The sequence below is a fragment of the Maylandia zebra genome, linkage group LG18, assembly GCF_041146795.1.
Source record: "Maylandia zebra isolate NMK-2024a linkage group LG18, Mzebra_GT3a, whole genome shotgun sequence".
In the NCBI taxonomy this organism is placed as follows: Eukaryota; Metazoa; Chordata; class Actinopteri; order Cichliformes; family Cichlidae; genus Maylandia; species Maylandia zebra.
The window spans coordinates 5,173,050-5,197,852 of record NC_135184.1 but is presented as its reverse complement, the minus strand read 5'-3'; the positions used below and the strand labels follow the sequence as shown (position 1 = coordinate 5,197,852).

Sequence of the window (24,803 nt, the reverse complement as noted above, 5' to 3'; positions counted from 1 at the left end):
GCACAGATTCTGCCTCAATCTGCTCACAGCAGCTCACTGTTTGGTTTACACCAGCGTGACCATGAGTCCTTTGGTAGCAGGCAGCGAGAGTTGAAGCTCGGGTGTGAAATTCACGGTTTTCAGGGTTTTTAGCGTTATTTTTTTAATCTTTTTTATCGTTAACTCTGTTTTCCTGGGTCTTTTCCCGTGTGTTATGAATAAATCTTATTTTTTTTGGTACCGGTACTGGTTTTATCTTGTTGTATTTATCCACGACAAGGCCGGTCCATGAAAATATTGTCGGACATTAAACCGGTCCGTGGCGCAAAAAAGGTTGGGGGCCGCTGGTTTACACTACACAGCAGTCTCCTAAACGTGTGCAGAAACTTTAATGTCAGGACTGAAAAATTAAAATTGAAAATATTGAAAATCAAAGAATTTGGCTGATAATTCAATCCAAAGGCAAATTTTTATTAAGTGTATATAATTTATTAATAAACAACAAACATGAAAACAAGGAGATGAGAAAAAATGTATTTCACGCCGATGCAGGCACATGTCAATCAAACTTTTCCATGTATGAATATAACGCTGGGGACAGCCTGTAACTACAAACGTTCCCTTTTATACAGTTTGGGAAAACGCTGTAATAAACACGGCAACTGAGCTAAAAACATTCAGAATTTTGGCTCCTGAACATTTCAGAGATTAAGAGGTTCAACATGACAGCAGTGATATGATTGTTGAACCCACATTTGGCATGTTGATTGTATTTAATTTGCCAGATCCGTTTCTGTTCACTCCTATGCGCGCGCGCGTGTGTGTGTGTGTGTGTGTGTGTGTGTGTGTGTGTGTGTGTGTGTGTGTGTGTGTGTGTGTGTGTGTGTGTGTGTGTGTGTGTGTGTGTGGTCGTTGTTTTAGCAGCAGTACGTTTCAGACCTTGGCTCGTGTTTTATTGCTATTAAAAAAAGACCAAAGCTGAGAGGAAAGCAGGAGTTGTTTTTTTCGCCCCTCCATCAAAACAGATTTTCTTCTTCAAAATGCACCGTTTCCTTCTGACACCTCACACAGACCTAAATTAAGGCTGTAAGAGGAAATTTGCCTTTGGCTTGTTACAAGTAAAGCTTTTTTGGCTGCTACATGTGTCCATTTTAAAAATGCACAGTTTTTTCCTCTAAAAATCGAGTTGTCTGCAATCAAAATCAATACGAGACAATTAATTTGCCTTCTTTTCTTCAGGATGAGATTGATTTAATGGTGACTGAGGTGTCTGAGAGGCAGCAAATATTAAAAAGCGCCGGTGAGCAGAAAAAACAAAACAAAAAGGAGGAATCAATACTGACTGTGGCAGCACCGTTGACTTGCACCGATTTGCTTGCAGTGGACAGAGTCCCAGGAACTCGCTCCACAGACAGCTGCACCTCCTTCGGCTTCACCTCTGTCACCTTCACCTCCCTGGAATAAAGAAACATGAGCCAACAGCATTAGGGTGGAATAATGAATTTAACATCATTTAGGAGGTCTGCAGTCCTCGAAACGCACATAATGGCTAAAGAAGTGATCAGTGCAACATGAAGAGGCAAACTGATGACTGTAATAAGACGAGATCTAATCAGAAAGCTCCTCCTCACCTTAATGTGGCCAACCTAATATTCAACATTATCTTCTTGTGCAGCTCAGGACTGTTTTCTCACAGACCTAAGTTTAAAGAAACAAAGCCTCGGTAATATCTTAGGAGGACTCATTTTAAACCACTAGGAGTTTGGAAGACGTGCGTGTGTTGTGGTTTACACATTTGCTTAAGAAGCAAGCGTTTGCTCCCAGGAGCAGACACGAAAAGTATTCACTATAAAAATTCTGCCTTATAAAACATCCGGAGCTTCCCGCTGTGGCAACCCTCACCCATTTCAGGGTGAGAGAATGAAGCCTAATGGTGCCACATGACTAAAATGTCCAAAATGACACATTTCATAGCTGTGAGAAACTGTCACAGTGCCATTGCAGGTATGGTGTGTGGCTGCCTTTCCAGTTCTGTAGTTAATACTCCTAATTTCCATTTTCTGTCACGTTTACTTCCTATAATGATCTGAAATAGGCTCACAAGCTTCCTGGAAAACGCTGCGTCTTTACCTGCAATGTCAGGCTGTTCTCGTGGGTGGATGGCACCTTTCCTGTCACATCCTCTCTCTCTCTCTAAATCGTAGGCTATTATGTTACACGCTTTTCTTAACAGATACTAGAACCATTATGATAATTAATGACAGCATTTCAGCGAATGCTGTGTATGTTCGCAGCCTTATCTTCTACCCTACGGCTGTCAGTAAATGGCTTTTTACAGACTCTGCTCTACGTGCTGCAGTCAACAACATCTGAGTGCTTCTTACGTTACTGGGAGGGAGGGAGCGGGACTGTGCGGCGTGCCAGGGGAAGGGGGCAGCGTCGAGGCGGGGGTCGTGGTCGGGGTGGTCGGCGAGGGCTGGAAGGTTGTGGCCATCGGGGACGTTGAGGACCGGAGAGGCTCTTTGGGACCCGCTGGAGAGAGAGTGCCTCCACTACTGGATTCAGCACTTACATTCTGCAGCGACATCAAGCAAACAGCAAGCAGCAGAAATGACGTATTACAGCAAGTTCTTTTTATTAGCAGAAGGAGAAGTTCTTTACAGGTGAGCGTATATCAGTGTACAATGAAAAAGCAGGACCAGTAGCTAAAATTGCAGTGTTGGTGGTGCCTTCCTAAAGCCTTCTTTATACTTGTGCTGTTTTTCCATATCATAAAGAAATGCTAGATTAATGCTCCATATCGTGAGCCAACACACTCGAGAATCAGATTATTACTCTCAAGAGTCTCACCTTTATTTTGAGGAAGATTAAAAAAATAATAAAGAGTTTTCCAACATATTTCAAGGTACGTCTGTGAAGGTTCTCAGTCATCCAGGTCATCGTAGTCTAAGGAGCTTGGAAAGAAAAATTGTCTGGACTTCTTTAAGTTGTTTGAAGGCGTTTCACCTCTCATCTGAGAGGCTTCTTCAGTTCTAGGGTCAAAGAGGCGGTGGTTTACGACAACCAACCGTCTGCCATCTATAATCCAGTTTTGAGATCCCTTCCCAGACGCCTTAACGCCCACTCACATCCTGGGCCTTCTGACCTCAGGAAATCACAAGATGGGGTGGGGCTAGGTTTCACAATGAGTTCACCCGAAACCCTGGCTGATTGTGACCCACACCTGTTTTCACACCTTGGCTCATGTGATTGGGTAGAGGGGGAACCACCACAGGGATTAAATCTGAGAATCTCCACCATTTGACCTTAGAACTGAAGAAGCTTCTCGGATGAGAGATGGAACGTCTTCAAGCAACTTAGAAGTCCAGACGCTTTTCTTTCCAAGCTCAGACTATTTAAAGGTATTGTTGCAGTTTGAACAGCCCGTTTTGTTTTTAGGAAGTGCCTGAGTCGAGTCACCATGAAATATCTGCGTGGCAGCCACAATAAGAGCTGGATGAATTCTCTATTCTTTCTAACACTGGGGCACCTTTTATGAAACAATTCAAAATCATGCACCAAAACCATGCTGACCCTTCACAAAAACAAATCACCAACATGGCTGATGTGTGTTGTGTGTGGATTATTGTCATACTTTCATGCTGTGTGCTGAGTGACAGCTTGTCATGGTCACTCCCGATTGTTTTTTCTTTAAGAAAATCGTATTTTTCTTTTGCACGCTCACTGCTCTCCTCACAAAAGTAAAACCGGCAAAATGGCGCTTCCTGGAGCAGGCGCTGTGATTGTACCCATCTTTACCACAAAACCTGCGTCTATTATCATCTTTGCTAACCAAGCACTTTACTGTATTATATTTTGTTTATACTAGAAGATTTAATTTAATATAACAATAAACCTCCAGGGCTTATTGGAGTTTACATTGATTCATACATAATTTAACACACCACTGACAAACCTATAGCTCAGTTTGAGTTTAGCATCAGTTCCTACCCGTTCCTTGGAGTTTCCGACGACTACGCTGCTGGCTAGTCGGTTGTCAAAGACGTCGTCAGTTTTGAGCTGGCCGGCTGCTCCGGGCAGAGGAGGGAAGCTGGAGAGACCGAGCTCGAAGCTTGGAGATGGAGGTTTTGGGGGCGGAGGCGGCGACTGAGGCGTCACTCTCTACACAGAGGCAACAAAGAGTCAGGAAACAAAACAGTCTTCGATTCACTTTCAAGATGTAAGGAATACATAAGTACTAATCTTGGTTTGCTTCCTTTAAACTGAGCATAAACTCACAGAAAAACTGTGGAATTTAAAGTTTGAAAAGAATCAGAATGACGAGGATAAAAATCAGTACTTACTGTAAACTTTTCGTCCCTCTTTTTCCTAGAAGCAGAAACATTTTTCCTTTAAGAAAAAGAACATCTCAATTTACAAACATCCGTTCTATCTAAAAACACCGACTTCACCTTACACAACGTCACCTAGAATTAATTAGTTGAGACTGAAAGATTTTAATAGGTTGGAACCAAAGACTAGTTTCAGTAATTATGCATCTGACAGAACGTGAAACATGGCCACAATCTCCCCTTCTGTTCCTCAGTTGGTGCACAGAATCGTGATGGCACAAGGAGGTTGGCCTCCTGGATATGAAATGTCACCACTTCATCATTTTATCCAGATACATGCAAAACTTTTAGTAGCCGATTAATTTTTGAGGAACAGCCGAAACAGGGCAAAAAATATATAATTCCAGATCCCATTAAACACAGAGACAAGTAAACGTAAAGCTTAAGATGTTGGGCCACCAGATCAGCTTCAAGTCCTCTAAAAGAAACTCGCTCATCTGCTGTTTTAATGGTGAGTCATTCTGGAAGTGATCGCTGGCAGCACGACATAAATGTTTCATCAGAGGATAAAGGTGATCACTCAGAACAGCTTTGGATAAGGTGTGGCCAAAAAGCTCCAAAACATTACCTCACTCAAATTTGGCTGATGCCCTGTTCAGTGTCATCATCTCTTAGTTTGTCCAGACAGCTTCCAATGCGGCTGCTATTCTTAGAAGTCCTGTTGTGCCCACTTACACTCTTTGCTCTGCAATTTAGCCAGACGGCAAATCTTGTCTTTCGTTTTAAAGTGACGCAAAATCTGGATGGAGGTCGATCACTGGTGATGGGAGCTGGGTCTCAGTTTAAAGTTAGTTTGTAAGACTGAACAGAGTGAGTCATGCGAGGAGTGACAGCAGGAGCACGATTCGCCTCGCTTTTAGTTTTTCCACTTTCACAAAAATTTAATCCAGTTGAAGAATCGAGGCTGGCGATTGGTCCGACAGGGCCTCCGCCTGGGCTGCTGCCCAACACAAAGTGCTGCGGACGCTGTACCACAACGAGCCGGTTGAGGTGTATGCGAAGATGATTCTGAATGGGAGGTTGGCCAAATTTAAATCAGGTAAGGTTTTTCATTTTTAGAGCTCAATTTCCAAACATTTTGACCACACTTTGTACTGACTGTTTCCCCTAAGAGGACCAAAACTTCAGGAAATGTGTGGCATCCCATTTCCAAAGACATTGTGTCCAAGAACAAAAGAGAATCACCTGAGCCTGTTAGTTTACTCATGTTTTCACTTTAGGACAACCACATTCAAAGTGTCAGCGTGAACTGTTGAATTCCTCTCATAACACTTTGGAAACCTGCACTATCAGAGGGGAGTGGCAGAGTTATTGCTCTACACAAGTAAATGATCAGTGCCTGACCTTCCTCGGCCGATCCCCAGCGAGTAGTCTGTGGTTGCGGGCTCCGTTACTCGCCCCGTGCCCACAGTGTCCCTACGAGGGAAGGCTGCAGTGGAGGGTAACCTGGTTCTGGGTTGGCTGGTGGGGAGTCGCGTTGGCGGGCTGCTGCGAGCCCCATTGAGCCTCTCGCTGGGAAAGCCGGCAAAGAGGCTCGGGCTGTCCAGTAGCCCAGTGCTGCGATCCGCTGTGGGGATGGTCGGCCTCAGGTGAGGTTTGCTGTGATTCCTGCAGAAAAGGAAAACCTTGTGAGTCCATGTGAGCATTAAAACTTGGGTTTAAAGTGAATAATCGAACCCTGGGCCTACAATAAACTCATTCTGTGAAGGACCCCGCAAGTGACAGGTAAAACCAGATGGTAAGATTTCATTTTTGCGTTTGTGTTGCGTCTTCAGCCTTTGGAGGAGTAAAAAAATCTACAAACTCAGTGAAACTGGAAGTGGATAAATTATTTAGATACAATCATTTCCCATATGCTGATGGTTTATTTACGAAATACAAAAGGAACTGATTTTCTGAGATTTTAGCTGCACAACTAGGGCTGCCACAAACGATTATTTTGATAGTCGACTAGTCACCGATTATTTTTGCGATTAGTCGACTAATCAGATCATCATCCATTGGACGTACAGCGTACAGCTTATTGCACCAGCAGCATCTGCTCTCATAGAACTATCATTAGCTTACAGCTTGAAGTGTTTGTGCTAACTAAAGATAAAGACAAGATGGTGGTTTATTAATTTTTAATGAAATTTGCAGATTGTTTCGGTGAAGTTTAATAAACTCCTTGCTTTCTAAAATATAACAGGACACCGGAGTATATTCTCCAGCGTCTCACACTTCTGATAATCAGCTGTCTGCTTGACAGTTTTAGCTGTGCAAAAACTATAACTTTAATCTCAGCCAAACCGATTTACTCAGGAACAAATAAAATACTAAAGAAAGCCAAACAATGACATTTTTAAGTTATCTAAGTGACTTATATATCATGTTTAACCTGAGTAGCGAAAGACGGCGGTGGGTTTGAAAACGATTTGCCGGGAGTCCGGTGTTCTCACGGCTCTAGTTAGCCTTGCCCCCGCCTAGCTAACGAGCTAGTGGGTAACAGACGTCTCCGAAAACGTCGGAGCGCTTTTGAAAATATGTGGCGTCTTGATAAACTGAGCAGATATTTGAGGTTTACACAGCTACATTCTCGCCTGAAAATATGTTAAACGTTTTTTTTGTGACCCAGAAAGAATAATAAGAGTAATATTAAAACTAACTAGCTGCCACCATTGTTGACAACAGAGCTGGGCTGCGCTATGAATTCTGGGACACAGCTTCTTCTTCTTCGGGGTTTAACGGCAGCTGGCATCCTTGTACATGCAGTGCTGCCATCTTCTGTTTCAGTCCGTTATTACACTCTTAAATCCTACTACTCATTCCTGCGTCCTTTGTGATCTTACAAAGCTTCAAACGATGCGTCGACTATTAAATTAGTCGTCGACGATTTTAATAGTCGACATAATCGTGACTAGTCGACTAATCGTGGCAGCCCTATGCACAACCATCTCTGGGGTTTACAGAGAATGAAAAACAGCACACATCCAGTGAGCAGCAGCTCTATGATCGAAAATGCCTCGTTGATGTCAGAGCAGAGGGGCCAGACTGCTTCAAGCTAACAGGAAGACGACCTGAACTCAAAAAGCCACTCATTACAGCTCAAGTACGCAGAAGAGCATCTCTGATCTCCTCAAGCCTCGAAACAGAAGAGCTAAAGCAGCAGAAGACGACACCTGGTGCCACTCCTGTCAGCTAAAAACAGAAAACTCACGTGGGCTCACCAAAACTGGACAACAGAAAACAACTTCACAGACTTTTACCCCATTAAATTCATATTGTAACAAATCCTTAATTTAAAAAAAACCAACCTCAAAACTTTGATAAGCAGGTAAATAATCATCATATGGTTAATCTGTCAATCACCCCTGGGATTACAAATAAGTAAAAACAAATGTTTTATGTTCTATGTTCGGTTTGTTTAAACACACAGCTGTGTGTCATACACACAACATTAGTGGGTGAACAGCTGATCACACCCTGTGTGAGGGTGATGGAGATGTGCTGGGACGACTGACGAACTTCCAGTGTGTTTACAAGTGGAGAAAGGTGAGATGCTGCCAGTTTACCTGGATTTATTATTCCAACAGCACGTACATTAACTACATTGTTCCACTGAACTATAACAAACCTGTTCCTGGGCGAGTAGTGTCTGACAGTGAGGGGCGACGTCGCTGGTTTGAAACTGTGAGATGTAAATCCGTTGATGAACTGGTTGTTGTGAAATGGAGTAACCTGGAGACAGAAAAACAGTTAAATAAGATGCATTTAAGTAACAAATTATTAAGCTAGTTGTGTGACTTTTGAACTTAATGTTTTCTAATGTAGTTGTTGATATTGTATGTTTATAAAAAGTGTCTTAAAAATGTGAAAGTGGCTCTAAACCTATTAATGCTTCATAGCACCAATTTAAACAGTTTATATTTAATAAAGCAGCCACTACAGAAAGCACAGTGTATTATTCAGACCGAAAAAGTCAATATTAAACACAAGTAACTAAATTTAATCCTGGTGCTGATCTGCTGGTCCTGATTTAATCTTAAATCCAAAAACAATTGTGAATTTACCGTTTTTGATACACAACTGAGCACCTGTTTGACTTCTTCTTTCCCAAATCCAATAAACACACAGTAACTCATTCTTACCAGCGCCGGGTCGATGAAGCTGTGTGTGGCCGACCAGGCCTGCGGCGTGATGAGGCTGTATAACGGGAATTGCTGCTGGGGGCTGTAAACCGGCGGGATGTAGTAGGATGTGTAGCGCTGCTGAGCGTACGGGTTCACCTCCACCGGCCGGTAACCGTTCTTTGGTATGAAAGTGTTGATAGCGATTGCCTTCGCCTTTATCCTCGCCTGGTAGAAAGAGCCCGAACAGAGAGAGAAATTAGCACCAGCGCCCAAAAGAGAGATCGATATTATAACTAACTGCTAATACAGTTGAGGAAAAAATACAAATAAAAAAATACATTTCTCAACCATCTTCACAAAATTTGTTTGTTTCATCGGTTGTTAATAAATATTCATGTGTACCGTGGGCTTAGAGGTATTGATCAACGTTTTTCAGCCAAATCTAAAAAATTGTTTTAGTACAGAGGAATGCAATTTACATTTACACGCTTCATGTGGTCCTTAAATAACAAGCAGACCTCTGAATGAACCCCTTAAGCAAAAACCTGTGATTTGTGAGCTGTCTACAAAAAAGTTGGATGTGTGCTTCTCTGCTGATTCATTTTGCATGACAGGGGATAATATTTGACTTTTGAGACCACATTCATGAACAGAAGTGGTTTGAATATAGCTCAAAATGCATAAACTGACAGTGACGAGAGCCTGAAATCACCACCAGCAGGGTGCATCTGGTTCTCGAGCATCTTTTGATTTGCAAATTGTTTTCTTTCCAGCTCAGCCTCAAACCAATAAAATGTGAGCCTACCTTTATTGGCTTCCCTTGGAAGGTCTTTACTTCCTCACGGAGATATTGATATGCCTTTAAAACAAAGGAAACGCAGGACAGCATTAGTGACTTAAAACACACAAAGTTCACTGATAACTTTGATGCTTAAACTCAGATTTAAATACTAGTATAAATTACTAATGAAATCAAAACTGAATGAATGCATGAAATTAACTGTCCACATGTACGGATACCTGCTGTGCATCTGCTTCTGATTCAAAAGTGATGAACCAGTTGTCATTGTAGGCAAATTCACAGTTGATAAACTTGGGTAAGTTGTCCCCCTTAAAAAGAGCCTCGACCTCCTGCAAAACAAGAGAAACTCATTTCATTCCACTGTTTCACTACAGATCTGCTACAACCCCGGTGGCCCAGGCTGGGCAGCAAGACTATGAAAAAATAATAATGAAGATCTATTCAGTTATGTTTCCCAATTACAGATTTAAAAGTGGACATAGCCACCATGTTGCCTTACATGTTTATTTTCAATAGAATCTGCAATCAGAACAGCTGCCCCCTGCTGGTCATAAGACGGCACTTTGTATTGACGTCACGCTTCAGACCTGGAAGCTTCCTCCATCTGTCATTATTGTCTAATGGCAGATTAGATCAGTCTTTGCTATATGTGAATGATTTCATAGGTGGCCTCTTGTTGGCACAGCTTGCACCGTGGGAAATAAACTACACAAGTGCTGTATTAGTTTAACCTGAAGCAGCTTCATTCAAAATTACACCTTGAAGCAGAGAATGTGTCCAATATTAAGGCTATTTTCCATTTTCCAACTGGTTCTTCAAGCAGCCAGATTCACCTTCTGGTTTTGTTTTGTCATTATTATTATTATTGAACTCCACAGAGTACTAGTTTACACATTCTCTTAACAAGCAAAACAAAACCCCCCTTTTTTTTTAGCTGCATCATGAAGTGCATCACAGAGAGCTGCACTACTGGGCGACCCCTTGTTGCTTCTAGAGATGCTTATAATTTTTGGCTGTTTGATGAATTTACTTCATATCTGCCGTAAAGACATCAGGAGACACTACAAGCATGTTTTCCAATTTCTTCTCTCTGTGGGTGCAAAACGCTTTAAAGAAGCCTTCACAAATTCCCGCAGGTTAAACTGGACCAAAGGTACATTATTACATTTAATACTCGTAAGATTTAGACTACAAACAACCCATAATTGAATAAGCTGCAGAAAACCACGTTTCGCTGCTCCTCTCTCTATATTTCACAACTAAATATGATGCTCTGAGCAAAATAACTAGTGTACTTTCCAGTATTAAGGAAATATGGGGAATGATGTGATAGAAAAATATTGTTTATATGAGCAGATCTGTTTGACGTGGACTTTCTGCGGAGCTGAAAATGCACCGCTGTGATAACAGTCATTAGCTCGGAGTCAGCTGAACTGAAAATGTTCTGTCAGGCTGGGGCAGATAAGAGAGTTACTGATATCACACAAGACCTCTGCAAATGTTTTACCGTCACTGCTCGACAGGAAAATGCTTCTCAATAACCTCAAAATGCTCAAAATGTGTGGTTTGTGGTGCTTGCTGGGAAAGGACGGGTCATGACTGGATAAAATCCCGACTTTGCATTTTGGAAAGGTGAGGTGTCTACCTTAAATGTCTACTCTCTGGTCTCCTTTGGAGTCATACCACCTCGTTATCATGGTTTAATTAGCTTAATGTGTAACAGTGACAGCATTCTGCAGACTCCGCTTTAAGCATAACAAAGATTGATTTAAAAAATATCCAAGAACACGACATAAAACACACCAAATCCTAAATAAATCAAGGACACGTGTAGAGTTACCTGTTCAGGCACATATGATAACTAAAAAACTAATTATGGTGACTGAGGCATAAGAATTCACTATATTAAGTTATGCATCCTAACAGAAACATTAAATAATTCAGAGTCTGTCGACTTCATCCATGTTTGAACTTCATTAGCAGAATATTTCCCCTGAATTCAGAAATGAGTAAAATATTAAAGAAGAACTAAATTTAATTAACTAAAAGCAAACATTTATCTACTTGCATTTCTATTTACAATCCCAGTTTAACTACTGGGACTGTAAATAGAAGACCTTCTAAACAAATGTGAACAGACCATAAAGGCAAACTATCAATCAGACACCCAGACCAGACTGGCGTCTACAGTGTACATAAGCTATGCTTGTGTTCTAGGTGTGAGCCATTTCCATGGAATAATAATGCTTCTAGTGTTTGTTGACTCATGACAGTAGCGTCAAAGGACAGACGTGTAATTGGACATCCTGTTTCGGCACTGACCTCTATGGGCGTGCTCTCTGGAACCTCTCTGAGGATCACGATGCAGCGGTTCTGATTGGGTCGCACCTTTTCCCCCTTCTCATCCACCTGGACCAATGGCAAAGCTGCAGGAAGCCATAAAGAAAAGGTGTTATGGGCCATTTCAGGAAGGATCAATCAGTACATCCCACCTAATAAGCCCTTCATAATCAGCTAGTTTATTACGTACAATAACTTTCACAGATCTAATGAAACCTTGCAAAATGTTCACCTTCAAACTATGAAACGTTTCCTGGTTATGTGTCCTGAAGGAACTCACAGGTGGGCTGAAATTCTGTGTGATCTGTCAATCTGTTTCTGAAGATTTTCTTTTTCTTTTCTGTGAACTTAAAGGCTGATATCCACTGTTTTGGCCACTGGTCCAAAACAGTCAGACCACAAATCTACTTTCTGGATGCATTTTGGTGCACGACTCCTCTAACAGACTTCTATTTTAACATGTGCAGATGTGACTAGACTGTGTGTAACAGATATTAAAAGTGCTTTTCAGGCTCTGAATTTCATGTGGGTACCTCCTGTATTCACAAAATTACGAGGACTCAAATATGCTGGAAAAAAATAATGCAAATTAAATACTGACTAATCTTGCAGTTTTACTCTTATTTTCTATGACAGACACTCACACACACACACCAGAGTGTACAACAGTCTCATATTAAATATGAACAAAGTCTAAAATGATGAGGTCAGAGTATTTAACTCCTATGCGCCCAAAGCTCCAGCTATGATCTCATAGCTGGAGCTTTGGGCACAGCAGCCCCATCCACCTGTTTGTGAGGAGCAGCCAATGTAAAATTTCTAATCATGGATGCAGGACCTGAAACTGGCCAAACGGGTGATCTGTAAATTACAAGCAGTTTCATACTTGAACATCTTCAGAAAAAAATATTAATGCAAAAAGCCTAATCGCAGCGTAATTACATGATGGTTTATTTACAGTAACCTGATTAAATTCAAATATAAAACTCTTGGCAGTGTACAGATCAATGAGCCATTAAATAAAAAGGCCTCCAAGCTAGAAAGGATTAATTTAAGCAGTAAACTAAGTACGAGCACAAATCAAACACAAGTAGGTAAGACTCTGCTGGATGCACTTTAACGACCTCTCCTGGGAAATCAACTCCAACCACATGCTGATAGAAATTCACTCTGATAAGGTTTTCTTGACATGCAGCTCGTTCAGGTAAACAAGCACAATGACGAGTTCTGATTGAACTCCAAGAAAAATAACTGGTGCATAAAACTGTGACTTTGAAAGCATGTCGCTCACATCGTAAGATGTCCACAATCAGCTCCACGTCCGTGCTGAGCTTTTTGATGTGGTCCAGGTTGGCCACCGTCACAATTGGCACATATTGGTCACTGTCCATTTGGGAGATGAGGTACATGTCACTGGCCAGATTCTCCCTGCCAAATGGAGACGCAGATAGGAGAGGTTAGTTAGACTTTCATGGTGTAGGTGGCAAAAGGTGCAGCAGTGAAAACAAACTTCATTTTCTCTGATAAACAATTCTGTGATTAGCACCCACAGCTGCTCTTAAATAAGAGCGACTCTTACACGTGTAATAAACATCAGCTTTGCTGAGGGTGACACTGCATCTGAATCGCTGCTCTTCTGGTAACAAGTGCACCTTTTGAAACTCCTTCAGTTTACAGCTGTTGCACATTTGGCTGCTTTGCTTTTGCAACTGTGAGATTTTTCTCAAAAGAATGCACTGTAGGTGTGTATGGTCCAGTATTTTGTAACCCAGCAGTAGTCTTTTGGTTTCTATAGCTTCTTGTTTTCATATCTGATCAGTTTTGGGTTTTTTTTTCTTTTAACTTCCACTGTAGTTTTGGAGAAGCTAACAGTATGCTATTGTTGTTGGCTTGTTCCAAGTTCACAGAGAGGAGAAAATGAAATGAATTTTTCAAGGCCTCAGTTCCTTTCAAATCAGCAGCTAAGCCACCACCACCGCAGAGGCATTCAAAAGTATGAAATAAGGCTTTCATTCAGACTACGCCTGACGCCCACACCCAAAGGGAGAGAGAGAGAGAGAAGAGGCCTGATCGGTATCAAAAACAATACATAGTCTTCCAGTACACTAGCTGCACACACACATTTAATTATTGATGGATTTAATAATTCTTTTAGCGCATGAACAATGATGTTGGAACATATATAATTACCATCACACCTCCCAGTACGACCGAAAATATTAATTTACTCTGACAAAGAGAGAGGGGGAATAAAAAAGCAGAATTCCCATGAACCCTGTACGGACGGACGGACGGACGCACACACACACACAGCAGACAGACGGCTGATTCAGTGTACAAATGCTCCACGAAGGCACCCTGAGACACCACTTTTGGATCTTGTCGGCCGTTTGTTTTGTTTTGTTGCGTCATACAATATGACATTCACACCACTGACCATACTGACTTCACCCACCACTGTTTAAGTCTTCTCTTTTATGGTTATTTTACTTTAATAAGCCTTAATTGGAATGAGTGTGTGGCCCAGTTTGTGACAGTCCGAATGAGCAGTGTTACAACATTCAACCCACAGAGCTTAAGTGTCCCTCCAACAAAAAGGTTGAAACACACAAAATCCACACAATTAGGAGGCAGTGCTACGACCCAGTTGGAGTGGGAGAAAATGTTTTCCTAGAATTAACAGCAGCCCTTGTTAACGCCGTCACTGTAAATGTAATCAAAACCTAAAAGTCATGGTCAAAAAGCTTAAACATCATTGGTCACAGGCTTGTTTTAAACAAGGAAGGTAGAAAGAAAAAAGCCCCATCTTGCTTAATTTTCTAAATTAAGAAGATTTCTTGTAAACTTTGCCTCCGGCTGAAAGCAGCCGTCCCCTCTCTTACTAGCAGAGATGTCCGAGTCTACAGAGGAAGGCGGATTCATTTTTAACCTTTAGCTTTCAGATTACTACTACTAATACCACTAATAAAGAGAACTATAATATGAGATGGGTATTTGGTTAAGATTTGCAGCAGTACAATCCCCCCTCCCATGAGCAAGTATAAATGCACACTGCGCCTGTAGCTGGACACTGCACAAGGCTCATTATGGTTTAAAGCCCCATGTTGTACTTTAAAAGCAATCTCATGGGCAGTCACCGTTGTTCGAGACGATCTTAAATTCTCTAGTAGAACAAATACACACAAATGCAAATAAACAAACCACATATTAAAAGTCTGGATTTTGTCTTGATGCCCAAAACAAAATAAAATTTGGGCCCTGGGAGTAAACCAAGAGAAAACTAATAGCATATGAGAGCAAGCATAGAGCAGAAACATTTTTGTTTATGGTACAGTGGGTTTCAGGTCGTGTTCACACGTGCAGCCAGCCAACAGTCATAGTTGGGGAGTGCACAGATGCAGACCCTTGGGAGCACAGGCAGATGACAACATTTACGTCATGAAGGCTACTGTGGACGCCTGAGGTTTCACTGCCACAGAAAGTATTATTTGAGCCTAATGTGCTGATTATACCAATCAGGAACCACAGGATTCAAGGAGGCAGAATAACACATGAGTGGACTGCACACAGTCATCCACAAGTCATTGTGTTAATCACTTTCAAGTAGATGTTTTTCCTTCCAGATCTTAATCTAAGTGCTTTTCTCCATTAGCAAGTATGAAACAGCTGCTGAGCAATGACTGAAGTAGATGGGCTGAGATTTCAGCACAGTACGCCAGTTTCTCATGGACAGTTCGAGGCTTAGTGAAGGAGATGTCCCTACATTCAAAGAAAAGCATAAAATTCTGGGCTGTACTGTGATATGAAGCTACTGGCTCACCGGGAAAGACAGAACTCCAGGGTCTTCTTCAGGTGCTCCCTCAAGCCCTCCTGGGGGTTGTCAGGCTGGGGATCACTGCCTGTTGATAGAGGATAAAGATTTTGGTAAAATAAGGAGCAACTAAGCTTATGTCTAATCCTCTAAACACTATCCAGACAATGAAATGGGATGTGGGTGGAGAGGGTTGTAAAATATGGAGAAGGAAAAAAAGAAAGAAGAAAAGCACCAAAAGTGTCGTATTTACACACAGCAAATACTCATGCAAGCTAATTTAATGTGTTGGAAGCAATGGCACGGGCGCTAAGAAACCTACTCCTACACGGTTGTATAATCACAGTCATCTTAATACCACCCATTCCTCCCTTAGCCTCGTTGTTTTTGTCAACACTTCTTTCAAGCAGAGGGCACTTAAAAAGATAAATGTCTCGTAGCAGATCGTGTCTGGAACAGGTCAATGACATTTTAATGATGCAATAAATAACACATAAAACAAATACCTCTCAAGCGGTCACTGTTCTCCTTCAAAAATAAATCTACTGCCCGAGGACAGACTGTCCCTTAATATTCGACCACATTAGCCGACTGTGTTTGGTTGTAGTTCATTCTAACCTTGAGTTATCCAAGATCAGGTGAAATCAAACTTATTTAGATCCCCGTGTGATTGACGAGGCCAACACACTTAAAATCCTTAAAAGCCTTCTAATAGCCGTGCCTGTGGTATAAATGTGGACATCGTCAAGTTACTTTGTTTACAAACTTGGGTGTCCACGCCGCCCCATCAAAAATCAGCACAAAAGTATCCATGTGTAGACATGTGGATAAACACCGCTGATACACAACTACTTCAGAGCCTCCTCTGACTAACAACCAATCACTAACCAGCCCACCTGTGTGCCCTGGCTGCCCAGGCTTGGGGTATTCTGTGTAGGCTGACTCGGAGCACTCCAGAGTGACGGCGGCTGGCTCAGCCAGCATTACTGGTACCGGTGGAGGCTCATCTGGGTCGGTTAGAAGGGGCTCCTTGTAAGCCTTGTCTTCACTGGCTTCATAGCCTGTGACAATCAACAATGGGCATTATGATAATGATTAAAGGCATAAGAATATCACCAGATGTTTAAAAGGGGGGCTATGAGCATAATAGTAGTTATTTTTATTTATTTATTTATTTATTTTACATGGTTTGTAGTTCAAATTAGTTTATTGGAATCTTAAACTGGGCCTTGATCCAGCCCCTCAGCTCAACCTCTAAAACCAGCCATTTAAGGACACCCTACCTTTAAACTGTGTTGGTTCTGATTGGCTGCCCCTCCAGCTACAGAAGGTGTGAACAGCAGGTGGGTGGGGGTGATATCATACAGAGTAGATACTCAGTATTTAGATCAGTCTGAGTGTTTGGCTCACACTGTTTACATGACAGATGCTCTCATCATTTGATTTGATTAATATGAACATATATAGCAGAAGATAAGGAAAAGCAAGAAAACAGCTCCAATGTGAATTGAGAGCAGTGTCCTTTTTAAGTTCTAAGTGCCGAATTTCCAACCTTGTCCCAGTTCAGCAACAATACACCTGTGCAATGACAAATGGACATTATTACCAGAGGCAATCTGAAGCATCTGGCCTGGCACATAAACTCAGCCTTTTCCTGATTAAGATGCAAAAACCATCATTCTGAACGCTCTTTTCCTTTTAGAGCACAACAGATCTTATAGAAATACACAATGATAATGTGAGCAACTTAAATAATGAATAATTATGAATCATTAAAGGCTGGGCAAAAAACTAATGTAATTCCAAAATAAAACCTTTTCTACAGCACTAATTACATCTAAACAAAACAAGTATTGCCTTTAAAACAAATGATCCATCTTAACATAAATGTAAATATTGCACTACTGGTAATATTGTACTAATAACAGTGCTAACAAGTGTTTTTTTTGGTCCATTATGCAATGATAAATACATTTACTGGAAATGTTTCTCAAATAAACTGTACCAAGAAAGAAACTGTATATTTTGTGCTACAGACAAACACCATTTCTGGCTGTAGCGTAGCAATAAGCCTAGCAATAAATCCTGAGAATTAGTGCTGTGGATTTCATTTACACTGAATTAAAAACAAAGTGGGTATGAAGGCAATGTCGAGTCAACAGCAAATTAAAATGAAAACAGATCACAAAGGAGAGATGTGCCAGAACAGAATGAAACATGATAATATACTAAAACCAGAGAAAAATTACATTCAGGTAATTAAGCACATAACCATTTATTAAAACAGTATTGGGACAAATTTTAATACTGGGTTAAACAGTGTGGGACTAGTAATGCCATCGTATTCAAGAGCATTTTCCTCTTAATTTGTGTTTGAGGGTTTTAAGCAACCTCCATCAAATCACAGTGCCGGCAATTTTCCTTAAGGTCTGGCTAAACTCTCTTCAGGGTGCTCTATGGAAATACTCTGCACATGACTGAACGGTACAGTGACTTAAACTGAAAACAGTTCATCTACTCAGAGCCGTGTCCCCCGTGGGAAATGGTTCGTTTTATCTTTTAGATTCGTTTCAAACACAAAAGACTTGGCAGGAGCATAACAGCGACCATAACAGCACAGCACAAAGGCCACTTCACAGATAAAAATAAAAAAGTAAATCTTTTAAGAGAGTGAACTCTCTGATTGGAAGTAATCCGTGGGAGGTTCAGTAAACGTTGCATCCTTTGAACTTGGTGGCTGTACTGGTGAGGCACAACTTTTACTTTAAAGGGAAACGTTTCCAATTACTTTCCACTTTTCAAGTTTCAGTAAAGCTTGGTGAGGAAAATCTAAGTATTTCCAGACAAGTTTGTGTTTTCCATGGAAACTACAGGTGATTTCAGCAACCTGCTGGCAACCAAAACAATCACAAGGTGGTTTTGCAACAGCATTTATTACCATTTTTAAATGGTCAATCTCCAGCAACCACTCGCTAACTGGTTGAGGATCACATTCTCTAGTGGCCGGAAGCTGTGATGAGGTCACTAAACAGTCTCTAGGCCTGTGGGACGTCTGTTCAAATCCTCAGACCTGCTTACTCTTTCAAACTTCAGCACAAAGCACACCGCAAAAGTGAAAATAAACACAGATGTGGCTAACTAGAAGCGACAAGTGATCGAGTCCTCCAGACAAGGGTCTTGTGAAGGAGCCTACGAGTCCACATGCCTTTGCTAAATACGTTCACACGCTGCTTCTGTGAGTGTCATCTGTCTTAATTTAGCACATCACTCCCAGCAGTCTCAGAAACCATGCTGTTATTTATTAATAAAATATGAACGATTATAATGGGGAAAGCACCGTTTCATCGTCTAGGCAACGAATGACACCCACCCCAAATTTGAATATTTGAAAATCTTGACCTTTACTTTTGAAGTCACGTCCACATCAGGCAAGTGTGAAACATAATGGTGAATACTCAAACATCAGAAAAACTGCTAACCCATGAGTGTCAAACATTGGGCCTGTGGGACAGAATGGGAACCCCTAACTAAACCATTACTGCTGATACGTAGCACATACGTTTTTAATTTTTAACTACATTTTCATTTTTTCCATTTTACGGCCTTCTAAGTGAGAAAGGCATCGCCTACAGTCTGAAACGCAGCACCAAGGTCAGTAAGTAAAAGATGAACCATTAAATAAAATAAGTTCCTGTTTTTCATCATCTGCCATATAACTTTCAGGTTGTTTTTTGTTTTGTTTAAACAATGGGTCCACAGTAAATGAAGGACCCAAGTTTGAAGTCAATATGAAAGTAAAAGGAAAAACAGGTGACAGGAGGGCTGTTGAATGATAATAAGTGGCTTAAATTCATAACCTTTAATAGTCCGTCTTTGTTTGTCGACAAAGGAATCAGAATAAGCTTCCATGTGCATGTAATGGTTTAGCATACTGACAGTGAATGGGGACATTAGAGGAACCAGCCAGTATCATGACTAAATCACTGTTACCACTGCAGGCGTGGTGTGAATTTTCCGTCACAGACCACTACATGCATGGCCCAACTGCATTAAATCAGCAGTGCTCTGTAATAAATTTTCCATAAATGTCTTTGCGGACGTGGAAGATGAAGTAGGCCAGGACGTCAGTGCGCGTCAAACTGAGACTAATCAATAATTTCTGTTTCACCACCATGTCCTTGTTGCCTCTGTGGCTAAACTTGGCTCAGCACATTGAAGCGAGTGATTACTGTCATTTACAAAGAAAGACGGGTGACTGGAGCTGGAATATTCATAACTCATTCTAGATTGAGTATGAATGATTAAAGGGGTGTCTCCTGTGTGGTGGGAAAAGGGAACCAGAGTGGACAAAGCAGGTTTTTACACCAGACTGTGCCGTTTGTCACTACTCGATTATTACAGACTTAGCAAGCAGACTACATGCCAACATTTCACTTTCTTTTCTACACCTCAGCTTCAGATTAGCTGTATACTATTTTCAGTTTCTCCGCATTACATTAATAAATTAGCTGCTGGCTATGTTCACCTGCTTCACGCTGCCACAACCACCAAAACCTATAATTCTCCACTTTTTCAGGTCCAGTATTTACCTGCAACAATTTAAAGGTGCTTTTTGTAAAGACCCTCTGAAAATTGAAAACTTTCACCACATGGTGGCAGCGTTTTACCAGAAGGTTTTCATGCAGCTGATCAGCCCAACGTGCATTAAACGGACTACTTCTCATTAATGTAAATTTGTAAAAACTATTAGTTACCCAAGTCAGCACAAGTCAGCAAAATACAACAGTAATATATGAATGCTGAGCGAACACTAGCTTGAATTATGTTGGTGTCTTGCAACACAATTTCATCTCTGTTACAGCCCAGAAGAATGGTGCTAGAGGCAGCGCAGAATCATTTTGTATTTAACGGCTACGTTCTCTGGAACAATTTTGTGCACTTTGGTTGTTTTTTTTTAATATTTAAGATTAAGATTTAAGATTCTGGGTGTCAAACATGCAGCCTGCGGTTAATACCTCACCCACCAATGACTGCCTAAGTCTAATCATCCCATTTTTTTTTTCAATGAAATACTAGCACTATTACTACGTTGTCTATGTCCAATCGTGAGAAATTACAAACCTGCACCTGAACTCCACACTAGCTAAAGAAAATGCTAAAGAAGGGCTCTGCTTGGGCTCAAACCGCCAACATCTCACTGTGCTGCCACACGTAAATATTTTCACAATGTACTTCTGTCTGTTTAGGGACGTGTTCAACATTATTTTGCAATTATGTTGAACATGCAATAGTTTTACAGGTTAGCCTAGCTTGAAATAACACTGGGTTTGAAAGAGGACCATAATCTATAACAAGTCTGACACCCCCTGTCTTATATGGTGCCTAACATATTAGGAGTTTACCTGCATATAAAAAGGGTTTGGGCCTTCTGCTAAAGGCGTGTTTAAAAAGTGGAGTTAGATTAATTAGATTTTGGTTTATTAAATCACTAGTAATGTCACAAAAATGCACAGACTTCTATTAAGTCAGGTAACACAGTCTCTTTGCCTTAGCCATGCATTTACCAAACATGGTTATATGCACAATAAGCCACAAAGACCATTTATAGGCAGAAAAATTCCTGTTAATGCTGAATAATGATTCAATGCTATACTGATAAACCGTTTTAGAAAACAGGAAACGTTTTATGTTCTTATCTATGCTCTGTATTGCGTTATTTCGATATATCTGAAATGGAGAGCAGTTATACTTTGTTTTGCACTATAGTGGCCAAAAGTCAGATTCTAAGTATATAAGAAGCCAGTTTTTGTGCATCAATGACCTTCTGGGCCGGGATCGGCCGAACTATCGCAGCCTTCCTTCCATGGCTGCAGGGCAGCAGTTGTGGTGTCGGCAGTCCCGCTGGGGTCCAGGCTAAACATGTGGTTGGCCCATGCTTTCGCATTGGGGTTGAGGTCCGAAACCTTGGCAGATTCCTGCAAAACAACAGAGCCCGATTAGAGAAATCAACTTCAGCTTATGTATGTCACCACATCAGTATATGTAGTTACTAAAAAAAGATCAGAAATGACATTAACTTCTTGGGCATCAACTTTGACTATAAATCATACGACTGTAATCGATGAATTGTCTTTTACTAGTAAATATACACCTCACAGGTTCTGAAAGTATATTTAAAACCATGCTAACAGACTTATGTGGCCTATGTTTCATCCGTGCAATTTAAAGAACACCAACAAAGCAGTGTTTCCTATACAGATTTTATGTAGTCCAACCAGCCACATATGCTAATGTTTGCCTTGTTCACTCATCTGAATGAAAAACATAAACCACTATCCTCTCACTCTTATTCTTAAAGTTTGGTCTTGCTTTTCCCCACTCTCTGGTTCGCTGGCCACATTCCTGCTGTGGCGGCCTGTGAGACATTTTCTCCGTCTCTCAAACAAACTATTGCGTTGGACTGAAGCTGGCTACGACAGTCCGTAGTCCACTTTGCAGATCCTCTCTGAGCTAGAAGGCCACTCTAATCAGAAGAGCAGCAGGTGGAAAACTGCTTCATGCACCATATTGTTGAGTTCACCGTGTTTGCGCAGCAGAGTTAGAACAACAGCACCAGCAAAGACGAGTGGAAGTGAAGTCCACCCAGGTGATCACAGACTCTGATCTGATTATATTCCTTCAGTATTTGTCACAGAGTAAATTAAATATTTGAAGCAAGCATGGTTGTGCCTGTGTAAGTGCAAATGAGCTAACATCAAAGACCGAATCTGTAGGAAACGCTGCAACTGCTACAAATCAATCACAAGAGCCAAGCTGACATCAACCCACCCAGGTCACAGGGAAGGGAAAAAAAATAAAAAATTTCAACAAGATGGTGTCTAAGGAAATCATCAGGGTTTGCCTTCTACCCAATTAAAATCCATCATGAGTGACCCACATTATGGGGTCTCATTTTGTCAGTGACACGAGCTAATATAACAGTGCTAAAGAGAGAGAAGTGCACAAAGACTGTAGAAGCCGATTTTCCCCACATGTATTGCTTTTTAAGGTAGTTTTAAATAGGTTGCTTATTTATATTCATAAGCACAATGAACTGTACATTTCAAAATATGCCAATAAAACACTGTGGATGTGCCAGACATATTATAGCAAACAGTAATTTGGTTAAAAAAAAAAAAAGTCTTCACAAAATCTTTCATGTCTCAACTCACATTACAGTTTGTGAGAATACCAATACTGCAAAGCCTTCTACAACAATTTTCCCTTTGCTTACTCTAAAGAAAAATACAGGGAAAGTATAAAATAAGACATTTAAATGACAGATTCACTTGCCCAGAAAAGAAGTTTCTATTTCCGGGATTTCTCCTGGCTCAAAATTGGCCTTTCGGCTGGGTGACTGTGCATGTAAGCACGACTTACTCAAGTCTAAGCATTTTCCTGGTCAAAATGTGCTTTACGATCAACTAATTTAAACCCCGCATTTAAAAAAAAAGAAAAGAACCCCTCGTTTCACTGTAATGTTTCTGTAATGCCTTCTCGACTCTTCGAAATGGTCTACGCTGAGAATCAGAAAGGCAAGCATTCATCAGTCATGTTGTACATAAGTCTCAATCGACAACAAGACTCCTCAAACTAAAAATCGTTTTGACAGGAACCAGGCTAATAAACCCCTGGTGTCTGCTGGAAATACTCACAGGATCAAGGCAGCAGTTCAGCATGCATGTCTCACAGGCTAAGAGGCTATAACCCAGAGCGGTGGTCAGAGTCAGCGTTTCACTCAACTCCTGAGGAACAGCAGGCCAGACGCTGCCTGCCGCTGGTGGTATTAGAGTCCACTGCATCCAATCCATGGCTAATACATAAAGATAAGGTCTAAGTATGTCCACCGGTGGGCAGAGGAAGGAAGTCTTCCGACCGACATTGGCTTGCCTCAGGCTCTAACCTGCGAACGTCTGAGCAAAGCGGCTGCCACCACCCCTCTCCAAGTCATCCTCGTCAAATCACAGCTACCGCCACGCTCTGCCTGCCCTCCTCCGATACAGGCTGCTGGGTTGATTCAACAAATCTGATGACAGCACTGAGGCTCGGCTGCCCCGGTGGGCCAGGGCTGACGTTGCAGAAGCTGACTGGCTGTCTCGCTCCCGTTAAGCACCCGTCTCTGCTTTTGTTTTGTCGCCGTTGCACTGAGTCATTCCCCAGGAAAAAAAAACAAAACGCTGGAGCTGTGCAGGCAGCGTTGAGTCGCACACCTGCGCTCAAATGAAATGCCTGCTCCGGTCTGCCACATGTTAAATCAACCCTGAGGCATCACTCAAATTCAGACCTCCAGAGCCTTGGCTTTAATATATTATTCTGCTAACAAGCTAAGTTGCAAAATAAAGGGCTGGGCAAACTGGTTTCTTTTTGAACATAGTAAAGGGAGGAGGAAGAGAAACAAAAACACAACAAGATTAAGAAGTGAGCAGCACGAGATGTTGTTCCTCAGTCGTATTTCACAAACATGGCACTACGAGATCATTCACGATGTGCCTGGCCAGACAGAGACAAATCCCCGCCTATGCTAATAATCCATCCTTCCTCCAATGTAAAACTCCCACTCCTGTCCGAGCGGCTGCCATAGAAACTGCTGCTGACATCAATGGACGTGTACGTCCAGGGCATCGCTTGACCTTTCAAAATTTTAAAATGTTCCCCTCTCTCACAGAGGAAGGAAAGGTTAGCAGCCTTTCTGATTGAGGGTGTATTTTTGGAGGAAACAGGAGAATGTGATTCATCACGAACCGTGGACAGAGATGAGTTATAGTCAGTGTCATTGGAGGGCAGCCGACGTAGCACCGGGTTTATTGCTCTCCCTCCTTGATGGAGGTGGGCTCCCAGCAGGCAGGCAGACAGAGAGACAGAGCAGACAAACCAGAGTCCTTAGGGAGGGAAAACAAAAACAGCTGAATTTGGACTAATCTGTCTGTCTGCAGACCGGAGGCTCCTCTTTCCTCTCTGACAGACAGATCTGGGGAGACCAGATGGGCCAGATGAGCACATCACAAATACTACAACATGCATCATCCTTAACAGCATTTTCTACAATATTAGACTAATTTAGCAACTACAGATTAGTTGTTTTCCCCCCAGGTCATTATTTAGACAAATTTGAACAGTTTAACCTTTTTTTATTTTTCTTTGAAACCATCGGTCTGGCAGCAGGACCATTTTACAAGCCTTCTAAACTCCTTTACCACTTGTTCTAAAGGCAAAATGTAAACAGTATGGGAAAGACGAGAAGATGCCCTTTACAGGGATATTCTGTGTATCATGGTAGCACAAAGCATTCATAAGGTACTGTGTGAACACCAGACGGGGGAACCTAGATTTTA

The 24,803-nt window shown here is 41.5% G+C and overlaps 1 protein-coding gene across 3 annotated transcripts in view; it reads right to left on the bottom strand.

Annotated features, from left to right (window-relative positions):
• The window catches only part of larp4b (La ribonucleoprotein 4B), a 59,728-nt gene that overhangs the window by 12,319 nt on the left and 22,606 nt on the right, over positions 1-24,803 (bottom strand). The window contains exons 3-16 of one of the 3 annotated variants that reach the window (XM_076877022.1): positions 21,254-21,407; positions 16,329-16,493; positions 15,442-15,520; positions 12,913-13,049; positions 11,604-11,707; positions 9,500-9,610; positions 9,285-9,338; positions 8,498-8,704; positions 7,984-8,087; positions 5,715-5,978; positions 4,323-4,368; positions 3,970-4,140; positions 2,364-2,554; positions 1,323-1,434 (exon numbers count right to left, since the gene is read on the bottom strand). In XM_076877022.1, the coding sequence (XP_076733137.1) occupies positions 1,323-1,434; positions 2,364-2,554; positions 3,970-4,140; positions 4,323-4,368; positions 5,715-5,978; positions 7,984-8,087; positions 8,498-8,704; positions 9,285-9,338; positions 9,500-9,610; positions 11,604-11,707; positions 12,913-13,049; positions 15,442-15,520; positions 16,329-16,493; positions 21,254-21,407 (1,899 nt within the window). The remainder of the gene's footprint in view (positions 1-1,322; positions 1,435-2,363; positions 2,555-3,969; positions 4,141-4,322; positions 4,369-5,714; positions 5,979-7,983; positions 8,088-8,497; positions 8,705-9,284; positions 9,339-9,499; positions 9,611-11,603; positions 11,708-12,912; positions 13,050-15,441; positions 15,521-16,328; positions 16,494-21,253; positions 21,408-24,803) is intronic. The other 2 variants (XM_076877023.1, XM_076877024.1) reach the window with 2 other exon arrangements.